The sequence below is a fragment of the Triturus cristatus genome, chromosome 7 (genome assembly GCF_964204655.1).
Source record: "Triturus cristatus chromosome 7, aTriCri1.1, whole genome shotgun sequence".
Classification (NCBI taxonomy): domain Eukaryota; kingdom Metazoa; phylum Chordata; class Amphibia; order Caudata; family Salamandridae; genus Triturus; species Triturus cristatus.
Genome location: NC_140590.1, coordinates 795,851,367 through 795,873,488, shown reverse-complemented (window position 1 = coordinate 795,873,488; position 22,122 = coordinate 795,851,367). Strand labels below are relative to the sequence as shown.

The window sequence follows — 22,122 nt, the reverse complement described above, 5'->3', positions numbered from 1 at the left end:
TATTTTTTACTTCGATATTTTTTGGTCGATATTTTTGTACTTACCTGTTTAAGAATAGGAGTCGATATTTTTGTTGACTATATTTTTTCATCAATATTTATGACCTCCTCCCTCCCAGCAACAGGGATATTCTACATCAGAGTGTACTCTAAGGCAGCAGTGATCTTTTGTGTACTGTTTAAACTGTGTTTAATAGGGATTGTGCACTTCGTTTTTTGGCCAGGAGAGGGAGTAACATTTTATACAAACACTATTGTCAGTGGACAAGTTAGGCCCTTGCCTGCAGAAGTACAAAGTGTGGATTGAGCCTGTCTTTCACCTAGGAGATTCTGACCAAGAGAAGCAGCTCCCAACTACCTCGCCAGCAAACATTGTCTGAGATCGCTGGGACCTTATATAGTCTGCTTGTGGTTGGTACATGTATATACTGATTGGTGGTTGCATCTGATGTTTCTATTGGATTAGGGTTAGTGTCCTCATTGGATGGGCATTTGAGGGTCCTGATTGGTTTCAGGGTCTGTAATTCAATCAACGTAGGTTGGGGCTAGGGTTAGGATTTCTATTGGAAGTAGGGACTAGGGCTTCCTGTGTTATTGGTTGTTGGGACTAGGGTGGGACTAGGGTTAGGCCTTTATTTGGAAGTAGCGATTAGGGCTTCTGGTGTGATTGGTTGCTGGACTAGGTGTGGTACTAACAGTAGGGTTGGGCTTTCTATTGGACGTAGGGACTAGGGCTTCCTGTGCCATTGGTTGCTTGGACTTGGGTTGGGACTACTGGTAGGGCTAGGGCCTCTATGGGACATAGAGATCAGGGTTTTTGAAAGTTATTGGGTGCTTGGACTAGGGCTCAGATTGGCGTAAGGTCCTGGTCTCGTATTCGTTCTAGATTTTAGGGATAGTGCTGTGATTGGATAGGGTTAGGTCTAGGGTTCCCATTGGCTGAAGGGGCGTCTTAGCCCGGGCGTCGAGGACAAGGGCAATTACCTGTTTGAGCCTGTTCGAGACTGGTCGGGACTAGGGCCAGAAATGCTGCCCATGTTCACATTCAGTAATAGCTACCCACACCATCCACAAACATAGTAACACATTCACACCAATTGTACACCACACACAACCCTATGCACGGACCAATGTACCAGCATGCACTACAAACCAAACCACAGCTATACACCCTTCTATCCCAACTACCACACATACCCACCAACACCTACAAACAGTACACAACTCCATCCTATACCACTAACCAATCCACTCATCACTACCACAACCCCATTCAACACCATACATAACAACATCACATCCAGACACACACTCCCTGCTCTAATTACACCTAACAGACCACCTTTTATCACTAACAAACATATATTCATCCTTCCATCATTTGTCCAACCAACATCTCCTCTCCCTACTACCATAATAACACTAACGCACAAACCACACACTGCAAATCACCACACTTTTTAACTCATGCAACAAACCAGTCTAAGACAAACACTCTTACCTCTACTTCATTCCCTCCTACACACAACATACACTCTACTCACAAACACATCACCACCCCCCACCTTACAACCTCCTCTCACAAACAATACTATACAACCAAATCCATTGCATGAAAAAAATACACCAGTACCCCTTTTCACTACTCCTCAAACACAAAACATATCACACACACCAGCACACAAAATACAAACATAAACCCACCTTTCAAACCACACAAAGAAACAAACTCCAAAGCCAAGCTTTCTCTCTTTCACCACACCTAACACAGATACAGCAACACAGCAACTCTCTTCTAACCGCCTCTCATCCATTGGACAATTTAGAACCTAACTACATGACCCAAATGCTGCACCAGCACCCCTGACTCGTACACCTTACACCATAAACACACGCAAACAACATAAGCAACGTGCCACACCTCACAACTTTGCTTCCCCATGTCTACTGCACAACAATGTTACACCTCGAAAACAACACAGCACACCATCTCACTCTCAAACACTGTCTCCACCACATACACACACAGACCCATCAAAATGCCTTCTTAGAATGCTGGATGAGGAACATGATACAGAATAGCTACATGATTGTTTTCCTAATACAGCTAAAGCCAGCACTAAAAACACACCTGCTACAAACACACACACAATACTGTTCACTCTACAAAACAAAGTCTCACTGTCACCAAATGCCATTCTCTAAACTGTCTACTAATAAATGCTTGATCCCTCTCTAAAAACAAACATCACATCTATGACCTTCTCACAGATGCAAAACCAGACATACTATTCATAACTGAATCATGGTTGGGAGATGATATGGCTCCAGTCCTGCATGAAGCCATTCCTCTAGGCTATCAAACGATCACCCAAAATCGTATAGGCAAAAAAGGAGGTGGTCTAGTTGTTGTGTTCATGCAAACATTACATATCACTAAAGTTGACGACATCTCCATAAAGAATTGTGAGGCTCTTCTAACAAGATGCAATACTACACCGTCTTCATCCTATAACTTCCTGCTCCTTTACAGACCTCCACCTAGCAAGGCGACATTCCCAGACGCACGTCTAGACACGGTTTCAAACCTGATAACAATACACTCCAACCTATGGGTTCTGGGTGACCTCAACATTTGGTTTGACAAACCCAATATGACCCATCCAAAAACAATAATCACTGGCCTAGAGGCACTGAACCTGCATCAGATTGTCCACAAACCCACACACATCGCTGGACATATCCTAGATGTCATTTTTGCTAATACTGAACCAGTTACCTTTCAAACTATAACTCCAGTCACATGGTCAGACCACCACCTGCTTGCTTTCCAACATAAAACAACACTAAGGTACTCACCTAAAACTAGCTTACATCCATCCACCTATCAGCCGTGGAACAAACTCAATTTGGAACACTTGGAAACACAACTAACATCAAGTTCAAATCTGGAAACAATAACTTTGGTTCAAAATCTATATGAGTGGCTACAGGAAGCTTTTGACATGCTGATACCACTCAAAACCACACAACAGCACAAAAGAATAAAAGCGTCTTGGAGAAACTTAGAAATGAAATACATAAAACAACAAATTAGAAACCTGCAACGTACCTGGCTCAAAACAAACACCAAACATGACAAACTTCATCTATAAAAAATTAACAGATTGTACAACTCAGCTATCAAAAGTGCTAAGAAAAGGTACTATTCAGACAGAATTCAAAATGCTAAATGTCCAAATAAAGAATTCTATAAAATACTCAATTAATTTCGCAAACCAAATTGTCTAGAAGGAACTCATCCTGTTACCCAAGATTTCACAGACAAACTGGCAAATCATTACACAGACAAAGCAGACACATTGGACTTGTACTAAAAACAGAAACAAAGCACCAGCACTAACCCCTGTACAAAACAACAATCCAAGAATACTCTAACCCAGCCTCTCCGTTCCTTCCAACACATCTCACACGATGAATTTATGGACCTGGTCAAAGCAAGCAGGCCTGCCGGCAGCCCTTCTGACCCATGTCTACCACAAACTCTCAAGACAATTCTTTTAACAACCTCTGCTGCCAGTCCAGTAAGAAGAATCATCAACGATTCCTTAACTACCAGAATATTCCCAGAAGAACTCAAAAAAATCACACATACGCCCTTTACTGAAGAAAACAAACTTGGACCGGCTGAACCCTGACAACTATAGACCCATTACAAATGGACCTTTCCTGGGCAAACTGATAGAAAGAGCAGCGTTCGCCCAGATGTCACAATTCATTGGCGAGAATGACATACGCTCAGACTTCCAAACAGGATTCCGTCCGGGAAGAGGCACTGAATCTGCCCTCCTTGCCATCTGGGATGACCTGAAGAACACAGTTGACCGCAGCGTGGTTGCTGCGCTACTCCTCTTGGCCCTCTCGGCTGCCTTTGACACGGTTGACCATGACACTCGGAAACAAAGACTCTATGAAGCTGGCAGAGAGGGAACTGCTCTAGACTGGATCACGTCCTACCTTCGAAACAGAACTAATGTCATCCATACCCCACCTTTCTAGTCCAAACCATACTCCACAAAAGCAGGGGTCCCTCAAGGTTCTATCATCTCGCCCATGCTTTTCAACATCTACATGAAGTCATTATCGGTACTGATCAATCAATTTCACCTCAGGTACTATAACTATGCAGATGACACGCAAATACTCCTTCAAATGGAATGCCCTATAGACATTGAAAAACCCTCAATTTTCAGTTGTCTCAGAGCCGTGGATCAGTGGATGACTTGAATCCATCTCAATTTGAATGCTTCAAAAAAGGAAATACTCACGTGTGGCGATTGGAAACATTACGACCCGCTTGCCGCCTGGCGAACTGGGATCACCACCTAAATTATCAAAGGAAGTAAGAAACCTCGGAATGACCATGGACTCCAAGCTGTCGATGAATGCCCAAGTGGACAAACTAAAAAGATCAAGCTTTGTCACTATAAAAACGCTGCGACAAATTTTCCATGATTTGGGATTACCACACAATGTCCAAGCTACCATCTCCCTTGTTCTGTCCAAACTCGATTACGCCAATAGCCTCTACCACGGATCACCTTTAACGACCATGAAATGACTACAACGGATTCAGAACTCGGCTGCCAGACTACTCTTGCATATCAAACCGCGAGACCACATCTCACCTGCCTTGAAAGCCCTGCATTGGTTACCGGTTGCCAGAAGATCCATGTTCAAGCTACTTTGAATCACCCACAAAGCAATACATGGAATGGGACCGCTCTTCATCAGGAATAAAATCACCAAACACATTCAACAAAGGAACCTATGCTCTAAAGGGGCATCTCGCCTCAAAATCCCAAGATACAAGAAAAAAACCATGGGTGGCACATCCTTCTCTGTTCAAGCAGCCAAACTATGGAACTATTTACCCCCAACAAAAAATCCACCGACAACCACCTTATCTTCAGAACACTACTCAAGAATTGTCTCTTCCCCACATAAGCACCATACGCAAACAGATATTTACAGCATATTCCTCTGTATATTAGAATTTATTTTCACTATAGATATGTAGCTCTCTTTGTGTATTGCTTTGTATAACCATGTAGAATAATTATGTTGTTGTAAATAAATAACAAATCATCTTTGGTCTATATGTACTTACTTCCATTGTGCATCTATGTACCTTCCACGTACTTGGATCTGTGTGTCTGTTACCTTTCTCCTGAAAAAGCATATCCAATACACTACCCTATTTCTCATCCTGTACCTCTATCAATATCTTTAATCTATATATACTTACCTCCTTTATGCATCTATATACTTTCAATGTACTTATGGATCTATATATTTATTACTTTCTTCTAATTTAGCCTTTAAAATGCACTACCCTATTTCTCAGCCTATACTTCTTTCAATATATCCTCTGGCCCAACCTTCTGACTCATCTCAAACTTCTTTCTACTACTCTTTCCAATGCACTACCCTATCTCTCACCCAATACATCTATCAATATATCCTCTACATCCACTCTCTCAGTTATCTATCCCAAACCCCATACCACTACTATGATCCCCAAAATAACCCTTTCTAGACTCTCCTACACTACACCCCTCCTTGCATCACCTGACACCTCTTTTTTTACTATACCGATCCCCCAAAACAAACCTTTATAAACTCTCCCCTCTGACTCTCCCCCTCAAAAAACCCTTTTTACTTATCCAAAAACCTCATCCTACTGCTATGACCTCAAAAAAAAAAAACAATTTCACTTTTCTGTCCCGCCACTATCCTTTTAAATCAAAATAACAGACTAACATGTTCACTTCTCAATTTCCATATTCCACTATACTAATTCACCACTAATCCTTTTTGGGTTCCAGAGTAACGTGCTACTCGCCAATGAAGCATTTCAACACCCCATCAGGGCTACCAGTGCTATATAAATGCAAACCTTTTTCCCTTTTCTACCCCTCCCCAACCCTTCTCAATCCAAATAACTGACTAACATATCCACCACTCAAATTACTTTCATGTTTCGCCATACTAATTCAACAGTAATCCTTATGGGTTCCAGAGTAGCGTGCTACTCGCCAATAAAGCGCTTCAAAACCCCATCAAGAGGTAGCAAGCGCTATATAAATACAAACCTCTTTCCCCCTTCTATCCCGCAACCTACCCTTCTGTATCCAAATAACTGAATAACATATCCACCACTCAAACTACTTCATACTTCACTATACTAATTTCCAACACTAATCCTTTATGGGTACCGGAGTAGCATCCTACTCGCCAGAAAAGCGCTTCAAAACCCATCAGGGGTAAAAGGTGCTACATGAATGCAAACCTTTCTTCCCTTTTATCACTCCTCTACCCTTCTCACTCCAAATAACTGACTAATATCCACCACTCAAATTACTTTCATATTTCACCATACTAATACAGCACTAATCCCTTATGGGTTTCCGGAGTAGCGTGCTGGCATTTAGCGTACACCCCATCAGGGGTAACAAGCGCAATATAAATACAAACCTTTTTTTTTTTTCTTCTATCCTTCTGCTATTCTTCTCCTATCCTTCCGAATCCAAATAACTGACTAACCTATCCACCACTTAAAATGTACTTGCATGTTTCACTATACTAATTCAACACTAATCCTCTATGGGTCCCGGAGTAGCGTGCTACTCGTGAAAAAGCGATTCGATGCCTCGTCAGGCGTAGTAAGCGCTATATAAATGCAATTACAATACAATTACAATACATTGATGTGTCAGTGAACCCTATGCCCTATACACCTGTAAACGTGGAGATAACTAATATTCATACACTTCCCTATCATATTCTGGAGTAGTTTTACGTGTGTTCATAAGTGGAAAAACCTTTTGGGAATGTTTGCGAATGTCAACAAAGTATCAACTTTTGTGCTGTTTACTACATTTTTCGAATGGACACCATTCCTGTGTAGACTCGTTCTTACCCCTGAGCCTAAAGTAAAATGGGTGAAAAAATTGCCATTTTTCACTCAAGTAAAATGAAGCCTTATCAACAGTCCACAATGGCAAATGCAATTTACATTCATAAGAATTCTCTATTAAAAGTAATTTACAGATGGAAATACATTTTTGTGCATCTGTTAAAAATGTAATAGGGCCCATTCTGAATATCAAGGAGACATATCACATTGCACAAACACTTGCACACAAGAACAGCAATTTCCCGATCCCTTGACCACCCACTCACTGTGCTCTGAACAGCTGTAGTGATGCTAGAGAACACACCAAGTGCTGCGCTTCTCGGAGATGATCCTCCATCCTCCGAGGCTGGACTTGAAGCTTCACCAGTTGAGCTTCCTAATATGTGAAACCAGAGGAACAGAAAATTAATCAAGTTCCAGAATCATTGAGCACTCAATCAGGTGATCCAATTCTTTGCAGTCCCATTACCTCTATCCCAGACTACAGTGTGCTCCCTGCTCACAACTGCTTTCAGACTAGTTCCCCTCTCCGCAAGCCTCACCTTTAGCCCTACTTTGGTCACACTTTCCTCTCTGCCAAGGTTGCTTTTTTCAAAGGCTTCCAATCCCTGCTGACATCTCGCTGACTAGAGGACATCGCACTCATTTCCTCACATTTCAATCTGCGCTACACACAACCACCTCCTCACTGCCCTAATTTTTCTTCAGAGACCACACTATCTTTTAGCCTATTTAATACTTAACTACATTCTTCTACACTCCTTGTAAATCATTCAGTATTTGGATATGTTCTTCCAGTCATAAATAGACTACATGCAGCTTATCATGCAAACCGATTACAGTCTGGTTCAGTAGGTCAATCCATGTGTGTGGCTTACTGAAACTGAGGTAGAGCAAAACAGTAGCTAGTTACCGCTCAATGGTAGAAATACTGATGTGCAGTTGCCCGGAGCAAAGGGGCAATTAATTAAAATGGTCTATAGTTACACTGGTCAGTACAATGCTTCTTTGACCAACCGATGACTCTGGTAAAGAAAATGAAGAATATGGGCTTTCTATTGGGTGAAGCTCTTTAGGTAAGTGCAAAATTTGGCTATATCTCCAAAAGCAGTTTTTTTTATCCATGTTGAAGGAGGAAAGTCTTCCATCTCTTTCCTATTGTATAAAAAGCCCCTTAGTATTGGGCCTGGTAAGATCCAGATTATATTTTTGTAATTCCCTGTACACAGGAAAAAAATACCTCATTACTGATCTACATTCTACACGTGGCGCAGAGTGGTTGTATTAAATTCTAGTGGCTCTTTTTGTTGCAAAACATTGTCTTCAACTCTACCTCAATTTGCCTGCAAAAGTGTTTTCGTCTTCCCAAAGAGGTCCTCTAATAAAGGTTGTTTAGTCCATCTCCCTTAACAACTGTCTTTTGCAAGAGTTAAGAGCTTTCTTAAACTGAGCAGTTTATGAATTGCCTAAGTTGAAGCCCTTTCAATAAAAGCTCGAGGAGCATCATGCACTATACATGTGTCATTATAAAGCTCATCGTCTTCAGCTTTCAGTCTGGCTCATTGCTGATGCCTTGTTTATCCACAGATTCCATTTCTTTGCCTGGCTGCTTCATAAGTTTAATCCTCACCGGCTAACACCACCCTTCCTGGCATACAAATACCTCCCTTACTGCTGCTGTCTGCTTCGGAGTTCCTTCCCTAATTCTCATCTCCCTCAATGGCTTGAAGCTTCATCCACTGACTCCATCTCCCATTCTTCTTGCCTCACATCTTCCTCAAAATCCAGATCACACATCATTCTCTCAACCACCTACTCCTGCCAAATCCATGGCCAACTCTCAAATCCTCACCCCCTTACTTGCGACCACTTCAGCCCATCATCTTTCTCCTTAAGTTATGTACCCTTCAATCCACTGCTCACCTCTCCCAGGCTCCACATGTTGAACACTGCTCCTGTATCACTCACATTCATACATCCGTGCCTGGCTCATATTACACTTCATGCCTCATTTTATCACCAGTCCACAGCTCACTCTCTGCCTGAATCTGATCCAATTCCCAGGCTCACGTCTCCCTACCTGCTGCTGCATCATTTATTTATTTCCTCCTCATTCCCTCAGCTTGCATTTAATGCAATGCCCCTCCTCATTACCTCAGCTTGCATTTCTCACTAACTTTTCCATCCCTCCATAGCTCGCAAGTCCCTCCCTTTTGCAGCCTGGCACCCACACCTCTCCCAAAGCCTTTTTGTGTCACAGGTAACTGCAGTCTCATTTCTATGGTCAAGTGCTTAACCTGCTATATCCTGGATTTGGTCCTCCACAGAGATCTCACTTGGGCTTGGTATACCAAGACTGGCTTCTGCCTTCTCAATGGCGCTAGATATTCCGTGACCTGTGAAATAGAATGGAGACAGCATTAGGTCAGTCTAGGCAAGCTGAAGGCTGTGTCCAAGGACAAAGTGGAAAAGAACACTGAAGGACACATAACTTTGGTACAAAATAATGTAGGATGCATAATATCTTTGAGTGTAGGACATTAGTGGACACAAACCATCAGTGGATGAAGCACACTGGTAGAGGTACAATTCAGTGAATAATAATGGAATGGAATAAGGGGAGAGTATTGCAGGGTACAGGCACTGGTGAGTACGGATTAGTACAGTAGCAAAACACTATTGGAAGAACACTGGTGCTCAAAAACTACTCAGTCAGAAAACACTTGTGGTGAAGAACTTTGGTACGAGCTAAAAAACAAGTTGCGAAGTACACTGGTGGCTACAGAATGTTTTTTAGCACAGGCTGCATGGCTTTTTCGTTGGGTATTAGGGCTGTCATTGGTTAATGGGCAGCATCAGTTTGTCGTTTGGCAGTGGTGCCAAAGGGACACAAGCCCTGCTGCACTTCAACTAGATAGCCATGTTACTCCCTTTTTGTACTTGACTCAAAATGAGGGGTGGAAATTAGCAATAAAAGCCAACTCCAAGAAGTAGTAGTGGGTTACAATCTCATACACCATGATGCTATGGTAACATGCAATAAACTCAATATACAGTCAGAGATATTGCTTACAGAATGCGCCATCATAAATATTGCAGTTAAAATAATGATAACACAAAGAAGTAGATATCCTGGCACTTTCGGGACACAAATCAGGATTCTATGCACCATAATAGCATTTGTGCTGTAAGGTGCTATAGTTGAAATAAGACTGAGTCGTATGACCAGTGTTACTCTTTGCCCTGCGACTGGAAGTCACTGGGGTTCTACAGCTTGAACATCTATTCTCTTTCTATACTTTGTTCATACGTATCCCAGCAAATGAGCAATGCTGGCAGAAAGAAAAACAAGTACTGGCAAAGACAGGAGGGCTGGCCTTGACAAGCTGGTATGTTGATTAAATGTATTTTTAATTACTGAAAGCATGTACCGCAAACATTAAAAAGCATGTTGCTGAGTATGTATGGCAGCATTATATTTACAAAAAGTTATCTACATAAAAAAAAATATATCATCTTCTGTTGGGTAAAACTTCCATCTTTGAAACTATCTGAAACCCTTTTGTAAGAGATGATGCTTACAGAAGAGAAAAGCCATGTGAATGTGTTAAGCCACTAAGCCTTTTGAATTGTCTTACCCCTGATACTTCCCAGGCCATAGTTTGTACATGCAACGAGACTGGGAGCTGCTCTCTTTTTTCCTATCTTGCATGTGTACCTGTGAAAAGCAGACCTTTTAGGGGCTACTAACCTTTTTTTACACGTCCCTCTTGAGACATTCCATGTTCCTTCGTCCTCTATCCTCTTCTATTCATATAGTCTTTACCTGTACCCTATTCAGATGCTGTACCAATTTCTATAATAGGTTTCAAATTAGAAGTTAAACAGCATGGGATGTTTGGACATTGTGCTCAGTTTCACCAAGCTGTATTGTTGAATACTTAGATTATGAATTTGTGGCGTACGATTGTCTGTTGTAGGGGTTATATACACCCCACTTTGTTTTTAATCAGAATGAAAATAAATATTGGAAGAAATTGTAACCATCACATATCATTATAATAGGTTCTTCCTGGCAGGAAGTTTTACTTAGAACAGATTTACATTTGTTTTATTGCACATCACAGGAACACAGAAATTGTCAGCAGGAACAAGGACTGGCATATGGATTTGTACCATGTGCGCAGTGGTCTCCTCAGAAACATATGTTGATTTCACACAGTTTTTGAAAAGTAGTACTTAAGTTAGACCACAGTCACATCATGGGGGCCGGTTGTCATCAAGTGGCAGAGAAAACAAATCAATGGACCCTCTTATATTTGCAGAAGCAATCCCTATTTCAAAATGTTTCTAGTCTCAATTTGCTCACTCTTAGAATATCATACTGGATGGCTGGATATAAGAACACACCACCAGGTCTCTCATGGAATATGCTTTAGCCTTAAACAGGAGGTAACAAGAAGTCAGGAAAATAGTAGTGGACAATCTCCGTTCCTCAAAACAAGCTCAAAAGACATATTACAAATAAAGGGACCAGATTGCGTGTCCTACAAGTAGGCAATCGAGTCCTGGTTTTATTACCCTCAACTATTAACCCGATTGCATGGGCCTTCAAAAGTGACAGATGGCATAGGGAAACGGATGCATCAAGTTGCCCAGAATCAGATAAAGGTGCTTAAAAATTTAGAAGAGTTGTTTAAGGTCATGCTCAGGTGGTACATGACCAGGCCCGCCTCGAGGCGATCAAAGCCAGCTCAGATGATTGTTGGAAGGGATGTGGGTAGAGGGGAACCTACATACACGTGGTGGGACTGCCCCAGGAGCTTCACGTTCTGATCCTAGGTACTAGAGACTATCAAGAGCCTAACCAGTGTCACAGTACCAAATACAGCTCAGACTGTCCTCTTGAGTTTGATGGACGATGAGGGACGGTGTCCCCTCTCCTCTCCCACTAACAAACTACTGACTCACCAACTCTTGGCGGCCCGATTAGTGGTCGCCTATACCTGGAAGGACCCATCTCTGCTGACCACCGAGCTATGGTCGTTCAAGGGGTGGACATCCAGGCAATGGAGAAGCTTACTACTATGATTAGGAACAAACTCGTTATCTACGACAGGATATGGACCCCCCTTCCACACGGTTGTTAAAAGGGACACAAGTGCACCCAGGCCACGGGACTTGGTGTGCACAGCGGCGATAATTTATTAACCCTTTTTGGCAGCTGCTAACTCTGAGATATTTGAGGAGACTATATCCCAGGGTCAGCGATGATGACGGTTGAAATAACAATGAGTGATATCAGCCTCTGTAATCTTTTTGCCCTGGGAACTCACTGGGCCTGTACCCCTTTGTGAAAACGATCTACAATGTATTGCTGATATACCTGTTGTTGGATTGTCTTGAACGCGACGTGAATTGATGACAACCTATGAGAGCTTGTTAAAAAATTTAAATAAGGTTGTTTGGAAAAAACCTAAAAGGGTCTGAAAGTAACAGCCTCACAGGAATATTGAATCTGACCACCGTTGAAAATGAAGACATGTTTCCCTTGCTTTTGCATAACAGGTGAGAGGTCTAGTACTAGTCCACAAGAAAAGAAATTGCAGCAAAGAATTCAGAGTTGGAGGTGCATACTCTACCCTGCCAGGACAAAACAGGATAACTGAATACAGCATCGAACCACCCAGAGCAAAATAAAGTGCAGTTAAAACCCTACTATAGACCTGAAGCATGACATTAAGCAGTCAAAATGGAAATAGAGATAACGCTCACAATGAATATCATCAAACCTTTACAATGTGATTGTACCCCTACCATTTTTTTAGTCCTAAAACTTAGATGTGTCTTTGATTGTGTACAGACGTTTATGAAGTGGATAATATCTCAACCATATACCCCTAACCTATGCCTCAAGTGGCCGAACTGAAAGAAAAACTGGGGAAGACTGTGTGCACCAGTAACTTAGAACTGATAAAGGGCTAATGGCAGCTTCCTCTTAGATTCTCTGACAGGCATAAGACTGCCTTTTCAAAATCCATGATTACTTTAGTTTTAGGTACACTTCTTTAGCCTCCTTGAAACCCTAAAGGATCATGGATAACAGCTTAACACAACATCAAGAGTCTAATTGTCTACTATTGTCAATATCATAATATTCAGTCCTGGCTGGCAGTCCCGCCTTGCCCATTTAGAAGCTGTATCATAACCAAGTAGACTTAAATCTAATAATAAAAACCACCGCAGTGTGTCTTCTTGCACCCCCTCACCTCAGCTCCTGCAGCTCAGGCTTTCGCTCTGTCAGGGCCCACATACACAACTCCAAACTGAACACCAGGTAAGTTTTAAAGAACAGTGTTAGAGAGAACTTGATCTCCCTTCCAGAGAATACTGAAGATGAGCCTTCACAACAGTCCACTGGAGAAAGAAAGGAGGAACTTTTTTTTAAATGTGGGCTTGGGCAGGATCAGTCAGAATAAGCTCAAATCTCAACAAGGCAGACCAGAGGGCAGATTCCCATCACTTACCAGAAAGAGGTACTGGAGTGGAAGGAGGAGACTACACCTAGGTCCTCGGTATACAGAGAACAGACCAATCCATGAGCAATGCAGAACTTCCCAATTATTTACAGACAATAGCGCTTTCTTCTTTGCAGGCAGAATGGTAAACAAGGATAAGGACTCCATATCATCCTAGAGACCAGTATTGATTAAAAAAAGATGTAACCCCAAGGTAACATAATAGTGACTGAATGTGGACTCTCTAACAGAGCATTAAGTTAATAACCCTACTTCAAATGGGGATCATCCCACGCCTAGAATAAAGATCATAAAACTATGCTTATGGTGTCTAAGCTGCCATTAACAAAATCTAACAGGCAAATGCAGTAGTGGGTAAGCACTGCTCCACAGTGCCAAAAAACATTTGAAGCACACAATTTAGAAACTTCTGGTTGTGTCATACTTTGCAGTGAAAGTGGCAGTCAGGGTACTAGAGGTGAACAGTAAGGGACCTAACATATATTAAAAGGACAATATCTCAAGAACAATCATGGTTAATGGGATAGTTCAAACTGTTCTGCAGCATGGTGACTAGCTCCAGCTACTGAGACCAAACTCCAGATTAGCCGTGTGAAGGTTTTGAGTCTTCAGATTGCTCTAAGATTAAAACAGTCATATATGTAAATTTCAAGAGTAAGGTGATTGGTTGGGGGCAGTAAAATCGCACCAGTAAAGTCGCAGGATAGCTTCTCTGTCCCTTTATGGCACAGGCAATGATTCACTATAGCCTTTTTTTGAGTTTTATATAGCACAATCGAGACCCGAAGATATCGGGTATCAGAGCGTTTTACATGAGCACCAGTTCACAAGAACACATTCATTTGCTTTTGTTTCTTCTTACAGGCGAGCTATGCTGATACGATTTCATGGCTTCTGTGCAATAAAGTGCTCTGAGCCATCCTCTACGAAGATCTTCAGTCCAGTGGTCAGCAGCAGTTCCTCCTCGTACAGGGTAGTGCAAATCCTCATCTTCCACAGGTCAAAGCATCAAGGGGTTTCAATGAATTCAGGCTTGTGTTCTCCAAATCAACATGTTGTATGGGTTACTGACTTGAGGAGGCCATTACATATCCTACCTTGGAGGTACAGGCATGCATGAAACCTACCCAAATCCAATAGCTACCCTTTTCATACCTTAAGTTCTTTTCAAGGCCAAATCATCTTGCTTCTTTGTTCAGGTTTTCATGGGTGCAAATAGCCACAGGTTCAAAGAGCCACATTTAGTCAATTTCAGAATGAGTAACTAAGACAGACAGGTTTTGGAATAACTGTTCAGTGCATGATTTGGAAAAGCTATACTATCATTGCTTATGTGTCTTCTGAGCTACTCTAGGATTCTCCCAGAGGTCTCAACAATGTGCAAGTCTACTGGAGATGTTCTATGACTCTTGTTCAAGCCTAGGCGATGTTGAACATGGGTGAACCAAAAGTGTAGCCCCAGCCACAGTCCAGGGCTACTTCTCTCCAGATACCAGGCTATGGTATAAATAGCAGTTGTAACAACTGTATACTAGTTCAATATGATGTGCCTTTTCACCTGCACAACTGATACAGAGGGAGCATACTGCCTTCCTCGGGTAAATTACATTCAGTCTCTAAAAACAAGGGTCCTTGCTTTAGTTGTGTGGCTTGTTCGAGTTGCCAGTTATGGGATGATATGACTGGGAGATAAGTTGCAAGTTATGGTGTAATATGACAAAGATATTAATCACAATGAATGATGTCAAGAGAAGATACTATATGAGCTGCCACATAATAATAGTTCCCCTGTAGCTGTTATTTGTTCTCCTGTGACAACTTGCATGTCCTTGCCCTGTCCTCTAGCTGTTTGGCAGGATGGGGAATACATATCTTCTCCCCTGCCCTTCAATGTACCTGGAGAACCCCAAAAGAATTCCAAACTGTTAAGTGTTGACTTGCAACATGAGGATGTTGGCTAAGGAGCTTTGTTTATTATCTATAAAATTCCTTAACCTGTATGAAACAGCTCTTCCTTTGCCCTGCAAAGAATGACCAGGAGATGTACCCAGTCATGACTGGAAGAGTGCTTACAACCCTGGACTCCCGCCAGTGACCACAACTTCAAACTAAAAACTCCTCAGTGGAGCCCAGTGTTTCATAATTCATCTCATCTTCCAGCGGACATAGAGAATATGTTTGCTAGAGTCTGAACATCTCTCAAGCTTAGGTAGCCATTTCCTCTCTCTTACAGTCCTAGGAGTAGATTATAATTCACACTTCCATCAAAGAAAAGGATGCTGGGATGCTTGTTGTGAAAAGTGTAGCACGCTCCACACAAGGAGGACAAAAAGCAGGATTCAGCTGTCAGATACTCCTGAGCCACAAATACCTAGTATCCATCCCAGATGCCAGAACTATTACAACAAGCAACTGTAAGAGCAGAAGTTAATATCCTGCAGAGATGTATTAAAGGACTAGAAGTATGGCAGGGTTGCATCATCCAGAACATGTTGTGAATATCCACCCCCTCAATCATAAGGTAGTAAACATCTTTCCCTTTCCCCATCTCATTGGTATTCTGATAAACAGAAAACTTGACCACGACTGACCGCTCCTCTAGATATAGGCCCTAGGTCTGATACCAGCGTTTGTGGTACTTCATACAACCCCAGTGCCTGATACGAGTTAGTGTTCAAACTGGTATGCCTCCATCACTGAGCTAAGTATTCCAGACATTTCAGATTTCCCCTAATAAGCTTGCTAACTGAGCATAGACTTTTGAATGAGCTTGTCTTCTCCATCATACAATAACCTTGGACTTGGGTGGGACACCTCTTTCAGTGACAGTGATGTTTTTTTGGCCTGTATTAATTTTTGCAAGCAACTCAGTCACACAAGCTCAAATTCCCCAAGCTATCCTGCCTCCACATCTAGGGCCAATAGGAAACTAGCAGACATACAATAGTACACTTGATACTTTGTTGCATTGACCTGCCACTCAGCATAACTTACTAGCAGGAAGCAAAAGTGTAGTAACCAGAAAACTCACAAAAGGTTACAAAAGACATGCTATTTCTTCAGGGGATAACACTGGCCACAGGACACCAGGGGCTAGAGAACATAGTACCTGGTGCAGCAATGCTATAAATATGTTTAGGATTGTGACTCAGCCGAGGAGTTGCTAGTATATTCTGTTTTTTGTGTGTTGGCTTTATTGTAACTCCTCTATTTTGCCTACTTAATATGAAATACCTATGGCAGTTCAAAGTAATAGATCTGACTGAATGTTGCACCTTTGTGCTATTAATTCTTATGTTTTATCTGATGCTCTAACCCACTACCACCTTACAGAGTAAACCTTGATGTGATTGCTTAGCTTCACTACCCCTTTAGCATTAAGTGCCTAAAAGGTGAAAACTGGTTATTTAATTGCAGTATAAGAGTATCTGAAACCACGAGGCACAAGAACAAAATAGCAGAAACCACAACAGATAATGCCCATACACCAGTGGGTGACCTGGACCAAGGGAAAGGAATTTCAGTGCCCCATAAATATTAGCATTTAAGACTAAAAAGGAAAGCAGGAAGTGGACACCACTGCATGGCCACCAACTCTGTGTGGAGTCTTTCCACACGACCATCTGCAGACTTGTTCTGGGTGGGTGCTGCCCATAGTTCTGGCATTATGATGGCTGTACACCTACACAGCGTTTGCGTTAGAAGTCTCGGTAGCTGGTGTCCCTGGTCATTACCATTGAGAGTGCGAGTAAGTTCCCCTTAATGTGGATAGACCAACAGGCAGGGTATGGTTCACCCCAGAAGTAAAAATGCTTTGCTTTTATCTTCAATTTGGGTTAAACGTGAAAGACACAGCCACCAGGGTTTGGGGCAGCCTCAGTACCCCAATATGAGGACAACCAAGGGGTTAGGGTTTCAATCCATAGACTCACGTCTCCCACAGAGGTGAAGTAACAATTAAGGACCAGAATGAGTGTGACACCCTTGAGTGTATATGTTGGATGATGCAAGTCAAGCTCTGCAGAACTGGGTGGTGGAAAAGGGCTCAAAGGTGTTCCCAATGAAGAAAAGGTTTTGTGTATATACTGTAGGAATGTGCCCCTTTTTGACATGGTCCCCCCTACTTTTTGCCTCGTAATGGATGCAATTTTGACAGAAAGTGCACTGGGTTTCTGCTAACAAGGTCACCGGTGCCATATCGTTTTCCCTAAATAGTATAATTGTTTCCCCAATTGGTAATACATTTAGCACCCCCTGTAAGTCCATAGTAAGTGGTACAACTGATACCTAGGACAAGTGGGCTAAAGAGGGTCTCTAAGGGCTGCAGCATGTATTGTGTCACACTAAAGGATCCCTCACCAAACTCATGCAGACAACCAGATTGCGTGTTTTGGCGCAGACAAAAGTGAAAACCTGACATGGCACACAGCCGTGTGCCATGCCTGCAGACACTGCATATAGTAATAGGTAAGTCACCCCTACAGTAGGCCTTACAGCCCAACGGCAAGGTGTACTATACTACTTGTGTGGACATATCTGCATGAGCAGATATACCCCTGTGCTGACCAGTTCAATTTCTTCCAGTACCAGTGACCAGGTAAACCATTTTAAGTAATATGCTTGCCACTGGTCAAAAACAAGTTCCCCACCTACATGATGGCTTAAATGAAATAAAAAATGCTTGATATCAAACCTCTTCTATTAATAAGCCAACACTGATTGCCGTGATGGATTTATTATTACATGGACCTACAGGGCAACTAGTGTGCTGCCTAACTGTTTCAGACCAGCCTGCCACCACAGACGAGTTTTTGACCCTCAGGGTTGAGGGCCCATGCTCTCAGGGTGTCAGGAACAAAGTCTGCTGTGCCAGAAGGTGTTTTATGCCCTCTCCCGCAGGACTACCTAATTAAAGAGACCACCGCAGATGGTATGCAAATATAGCTTCTCTCAGAGGTGCGGGATGCCAACCCCCCCAGGCCAGGGCTCATTTGGCACCTGGACTAGCAGGAAAATGAGTAGTCAAGAGGTGTGTTCACCCTCAAGCTAGTCCCCCCCTAAGGTCGGCTACCTGAAGTGGTCATGAAAATTTGGAGTCTGCCATCTTGATGATAGCAGAATTAGGAACTCTGGTACAGGGTTATACCCACTTCCCACAGAAAGTGGTCATATAGGGGGTGTTGCGACCCCAGGTGTAAGTAGCCCATTGGCTACTACCCTACACTCCCCTAATGTCCCTAAATATAATATTTAGGGGAGCCCTCAGCACCAGGAAATCAGATCCTGCCAACCTTTAAGAAGATGACCAACCCTGAAGCACCGCAAAAGCAAGAACAGAGGAGCAGCAACTGACTTGGCGCCAACCCTGCCGGCCTGCCTGCTGTCCTCAAAAATTGTGCCAAAGATGACTCATCCCGCAACTCCACTCCACACCAATCCACATTACGTCACTGCATTCCAAACACCTGAGAGGCCTGCCAGCCCTTCACCCAAGACCCAGGAACTCCCATGGAGTAGCGGAGATGCTTCCCTGCAGGTACCCCAAGAGACATGTGACGACTCCGGGCCACCAAATGCTCAACACCGGAAAGCACCAATGAAACCGTGCCCTCTATCCCGAGTTGAGGTAGGCCAATGGTGCCAGCGTGGTTGTTAGACCTGTCAGCCCTAGGGTGGTCTTTCCCTGTATTTTTTGCCCTTGCCTCATTTTTTCCACCCTCTTTTTCGTTGGCCTTAGGTCTCCGAGCGCCTTTCCACTGCTAATCAGCGTTAAGGTGCAGGTGCTCTCATTCCCCAATATGGCTGCCACAGGCCCCTGCTACTGCGGAGTGGCCTTTTTAGTAGCACCCTACTTGCCAGGAGCTGCCTGGGACCCTACAACATTGTTGCGATACCAGCCCGCCTTTTTCTCCTATAGCTAGAGTGGGGAAGCTTCTGGAACTTGCTGGAACCTTCTAGAAGAAGGGTGGGGTTTACTTTTGCCGCCTTAGAGGGTGGTCACCTGACCTAGGGCTACTTAAGGAAAGGAGGGAACATTTTTTAGTCAGTTGGGGCGACGCAGACCTGGGGGAACCTACGCAGGAGTTTTAGGTGGTAGGGCCTAGTCAGGGACCTATGCCACTGAAAGTGACAGGGCTTAGTTGCTGCCTTTTAAGTTGAGTGAGGGATCCTGAAGTAGCCCACTGATCTGGCCCAGCGGGAGGGGAACCCAGGGACAACCTACCAAGGCTGACTGGGAACTCCCTTCAGTCACCAACTCAACCTTCCCCCCTCCCTTAACCCCCCCCCCCCCCCTCCCCTCCCAAGGAACAAAACTGCTAAGGGCGCCAGATCCAACAAGCGCCAATAGGACAACAGAAACTTACCACAGAAACTTACCACAGAAACTAACCACAGAGCTGCTGGGGGATCGACCAGGTACCTGCGCTGTGCCGCTTCTGCGCTCCCTGACGTCACCTGGGCCCCCTCTCTATCTTGTTCTGCCACTGGCGTGTGGCCTGCCACCTCCCAGCCTACCTGACCTGAGCTGGGGCGTCTCGGGGGGGGAAAAAGGGGTGCTGGGCGCCGAACCGATCGCCACCCCCCAAGCTGCAGGCCACCTCTTAATTTCTCCTACCCCCATCGGGTTTACCAAAAAGAATTGCTCACTGCCGCAGCCCTGGGCCGTGTCGCCTGTCCCCTGCCATCCTCGGGGCCCGCGAGGAAGACCGGGGCCCCGCCGCTGCCGTCGCAGCCTCAGCAACGCGGCCCTCCATGAGGAGAGGGCCGCCGGAATTCGAAGTAGGCCTCGCCGGGCCTTGAAGCCGCCAATGGGGTCATGTGACGGGGGCGGACTGCCAAACGCCGCCCCCACCGTCCGAGGAGTGGTGGAGGAAGCCGCGCCCCTGCAGGCCGCGCTGGGATTGGCGGCTGCGGGCGCGCCTCCCCTGTAGAAGGCCCAGCTGGTTCTCGGTCCCCGGAGACTCCACCGCGAGGTCCCCGCCGGCCCCGGACAGCACCGGAAAGAGTGCTGACTGGCGGGAGGCTTGTGAAGAGGAGGGAGCCCCTCCCGACTGAGAAACCGGCGCAAGGGCCTAGCTGAGGCCGAAGAGATAGGTAATTCCCGGGGAGGAGGGCGGGAGGCCCACGAGGCCCGGAGCACGCCCCTCCCCCGGGGAAATCTATTGTGGAGCCGCTAGGCCCCCACTGCCACAGAGCGTGAATGAACTGGGCCACGGCCCCTTCACTAGGTGCCTGACTGGAAGGACATGGGGGAGAACCAAGGGTACCACTAAGAGCGACTCCACCTCTACCTGGCGGAACGTACTATTCCGGCTGGACTGTTGGAGAGTGGTCTCAAAGACCCCGCTTTATGCCCACAGGAAAAGCTATAGTTAATACCTTGTTTGATTGCCAGGTTCCAAGCTTTGCTGTCTGGCCCAGTGATATTCAATGTTCAGCGCTAGAAGGAATTGCAGTGACTAACGCTTGAAGAAATTGCCCAGTCTAGCGCTAATGAATTGCTCTGTGCAGCGCTATGTTTAAGTGCCATGTTTTGGAGCCCTATTGATTTGCCATGTGCGGCGCTATGTTAAATGCCATGTTCTGAGCGCTATTGAAGTGCTATGTGTAGCGCTATGTTAAATGCCATGTTCTGAGCGCTATTGAAGTGCTATGTGAGCGCTATGTTAAATGCCATGTTCTGAAGCGCTATTGAATTGCTATGTGCAGCGCTCTGCGTAAATGCTGGGTTTGACGCTCCCCAGGATCGCCAGGTGCCGCTCTTTGATTCCATGCCAGGTTTTGATGTGTTAATGAACTGCCCAATCTATTCCTAATGAAATGCTATTGATCCTAATGTTGATCTAGATAAAACTGATTGGTTTTATTCAACCAACTGGTGTGGTGTCAATTATTGCGTGCGTTTCCTGTCTCAGTGGATGTGTGTGCTGTATGGTCACTTTACACGTAAGCCTTTGGGTGCCTACCCGCTCGAGTCACGTTACCCCCAGAGGGCCTGGTGACCCCCGGTCCTACATTGGTGGCAGCGGTGGGATAAGGACCTGTGACTATACAGCACCCTCCAGTGAGACGGAGGGCGCCGAAATTAGACGCCTACTGTGTATTTTAGCTCTGCATCTTTTATTGCTGCATTAATTGACCCCCACTGTCTAGACTGAGTGTGTGGAGTCCTGGTTAGCCCAACACTGTTACTCACATCCTAGTATTTTTCTTGCCTTGATGTCTGGGTCCCCACCTGTCGCAATGGAGTTCCAGTTAGCCAACCTTGAGGGGTATACAGTAAGGTAGCTGAGAGAATTCGGGCAGGGGGTGGGGGTGCCGGGGGTGCGGAGAGCCAAAGGACCGGAACTCCGTGCAGCCTTGAGGGCATGGGTAGAGGCCCACCCAGAGGGTAGAGGGAATGGGGGACAGGAGGGGCCGGGTGCACCTCAGGAGGAGAGCGCGCAGGAGGAGCTAGACATGCTCAATGTCGATGTATCTGAAAACTTGCCACCAGGGAGACGTTCCGGGGCAAGCAGTAGTGCAGGGTCTAGGAGGAATGCGCCGCGAGAAGAGTATGAGGACAGGAGGGAGGAGAGGCAGTTGAAGTGGGAGCTGGCCAAGC

The 22,122-nt window shown here is 44.6% G+C and overlaps 1 protein-coding gene across 2 annotated transcripts in view; it reads right to left on the bottom strand.

The window, feature by feature from the left end:
* FAM114A2 (family with sequence similarity 114 member A2) overlaps window positions 1-22,122 on the bottom strand; it is a 310,681-nt gene that overhangs the window by 192,239 nt on the left and 96,320 nt on the right. For both annotated transcript variants that reach the window (XM_085617644.1, XM_085617643.1), the window contains exons 5-6: window positions 9,276-9,374; window positions 7,245-7,354 (exon numbers count right to left, since the gene is read on the bottom strand). In XM_085617644.1, the coding sequence (XP_085473770.1) occupies window positions 7,245-7,354; window positions 9,276-9,374 (209 nt within the window). The remainder of the gene's footprint in view (window positions 1-7,244; window positions 7,355-9,275; window positions 9,375-22,122) is intronic.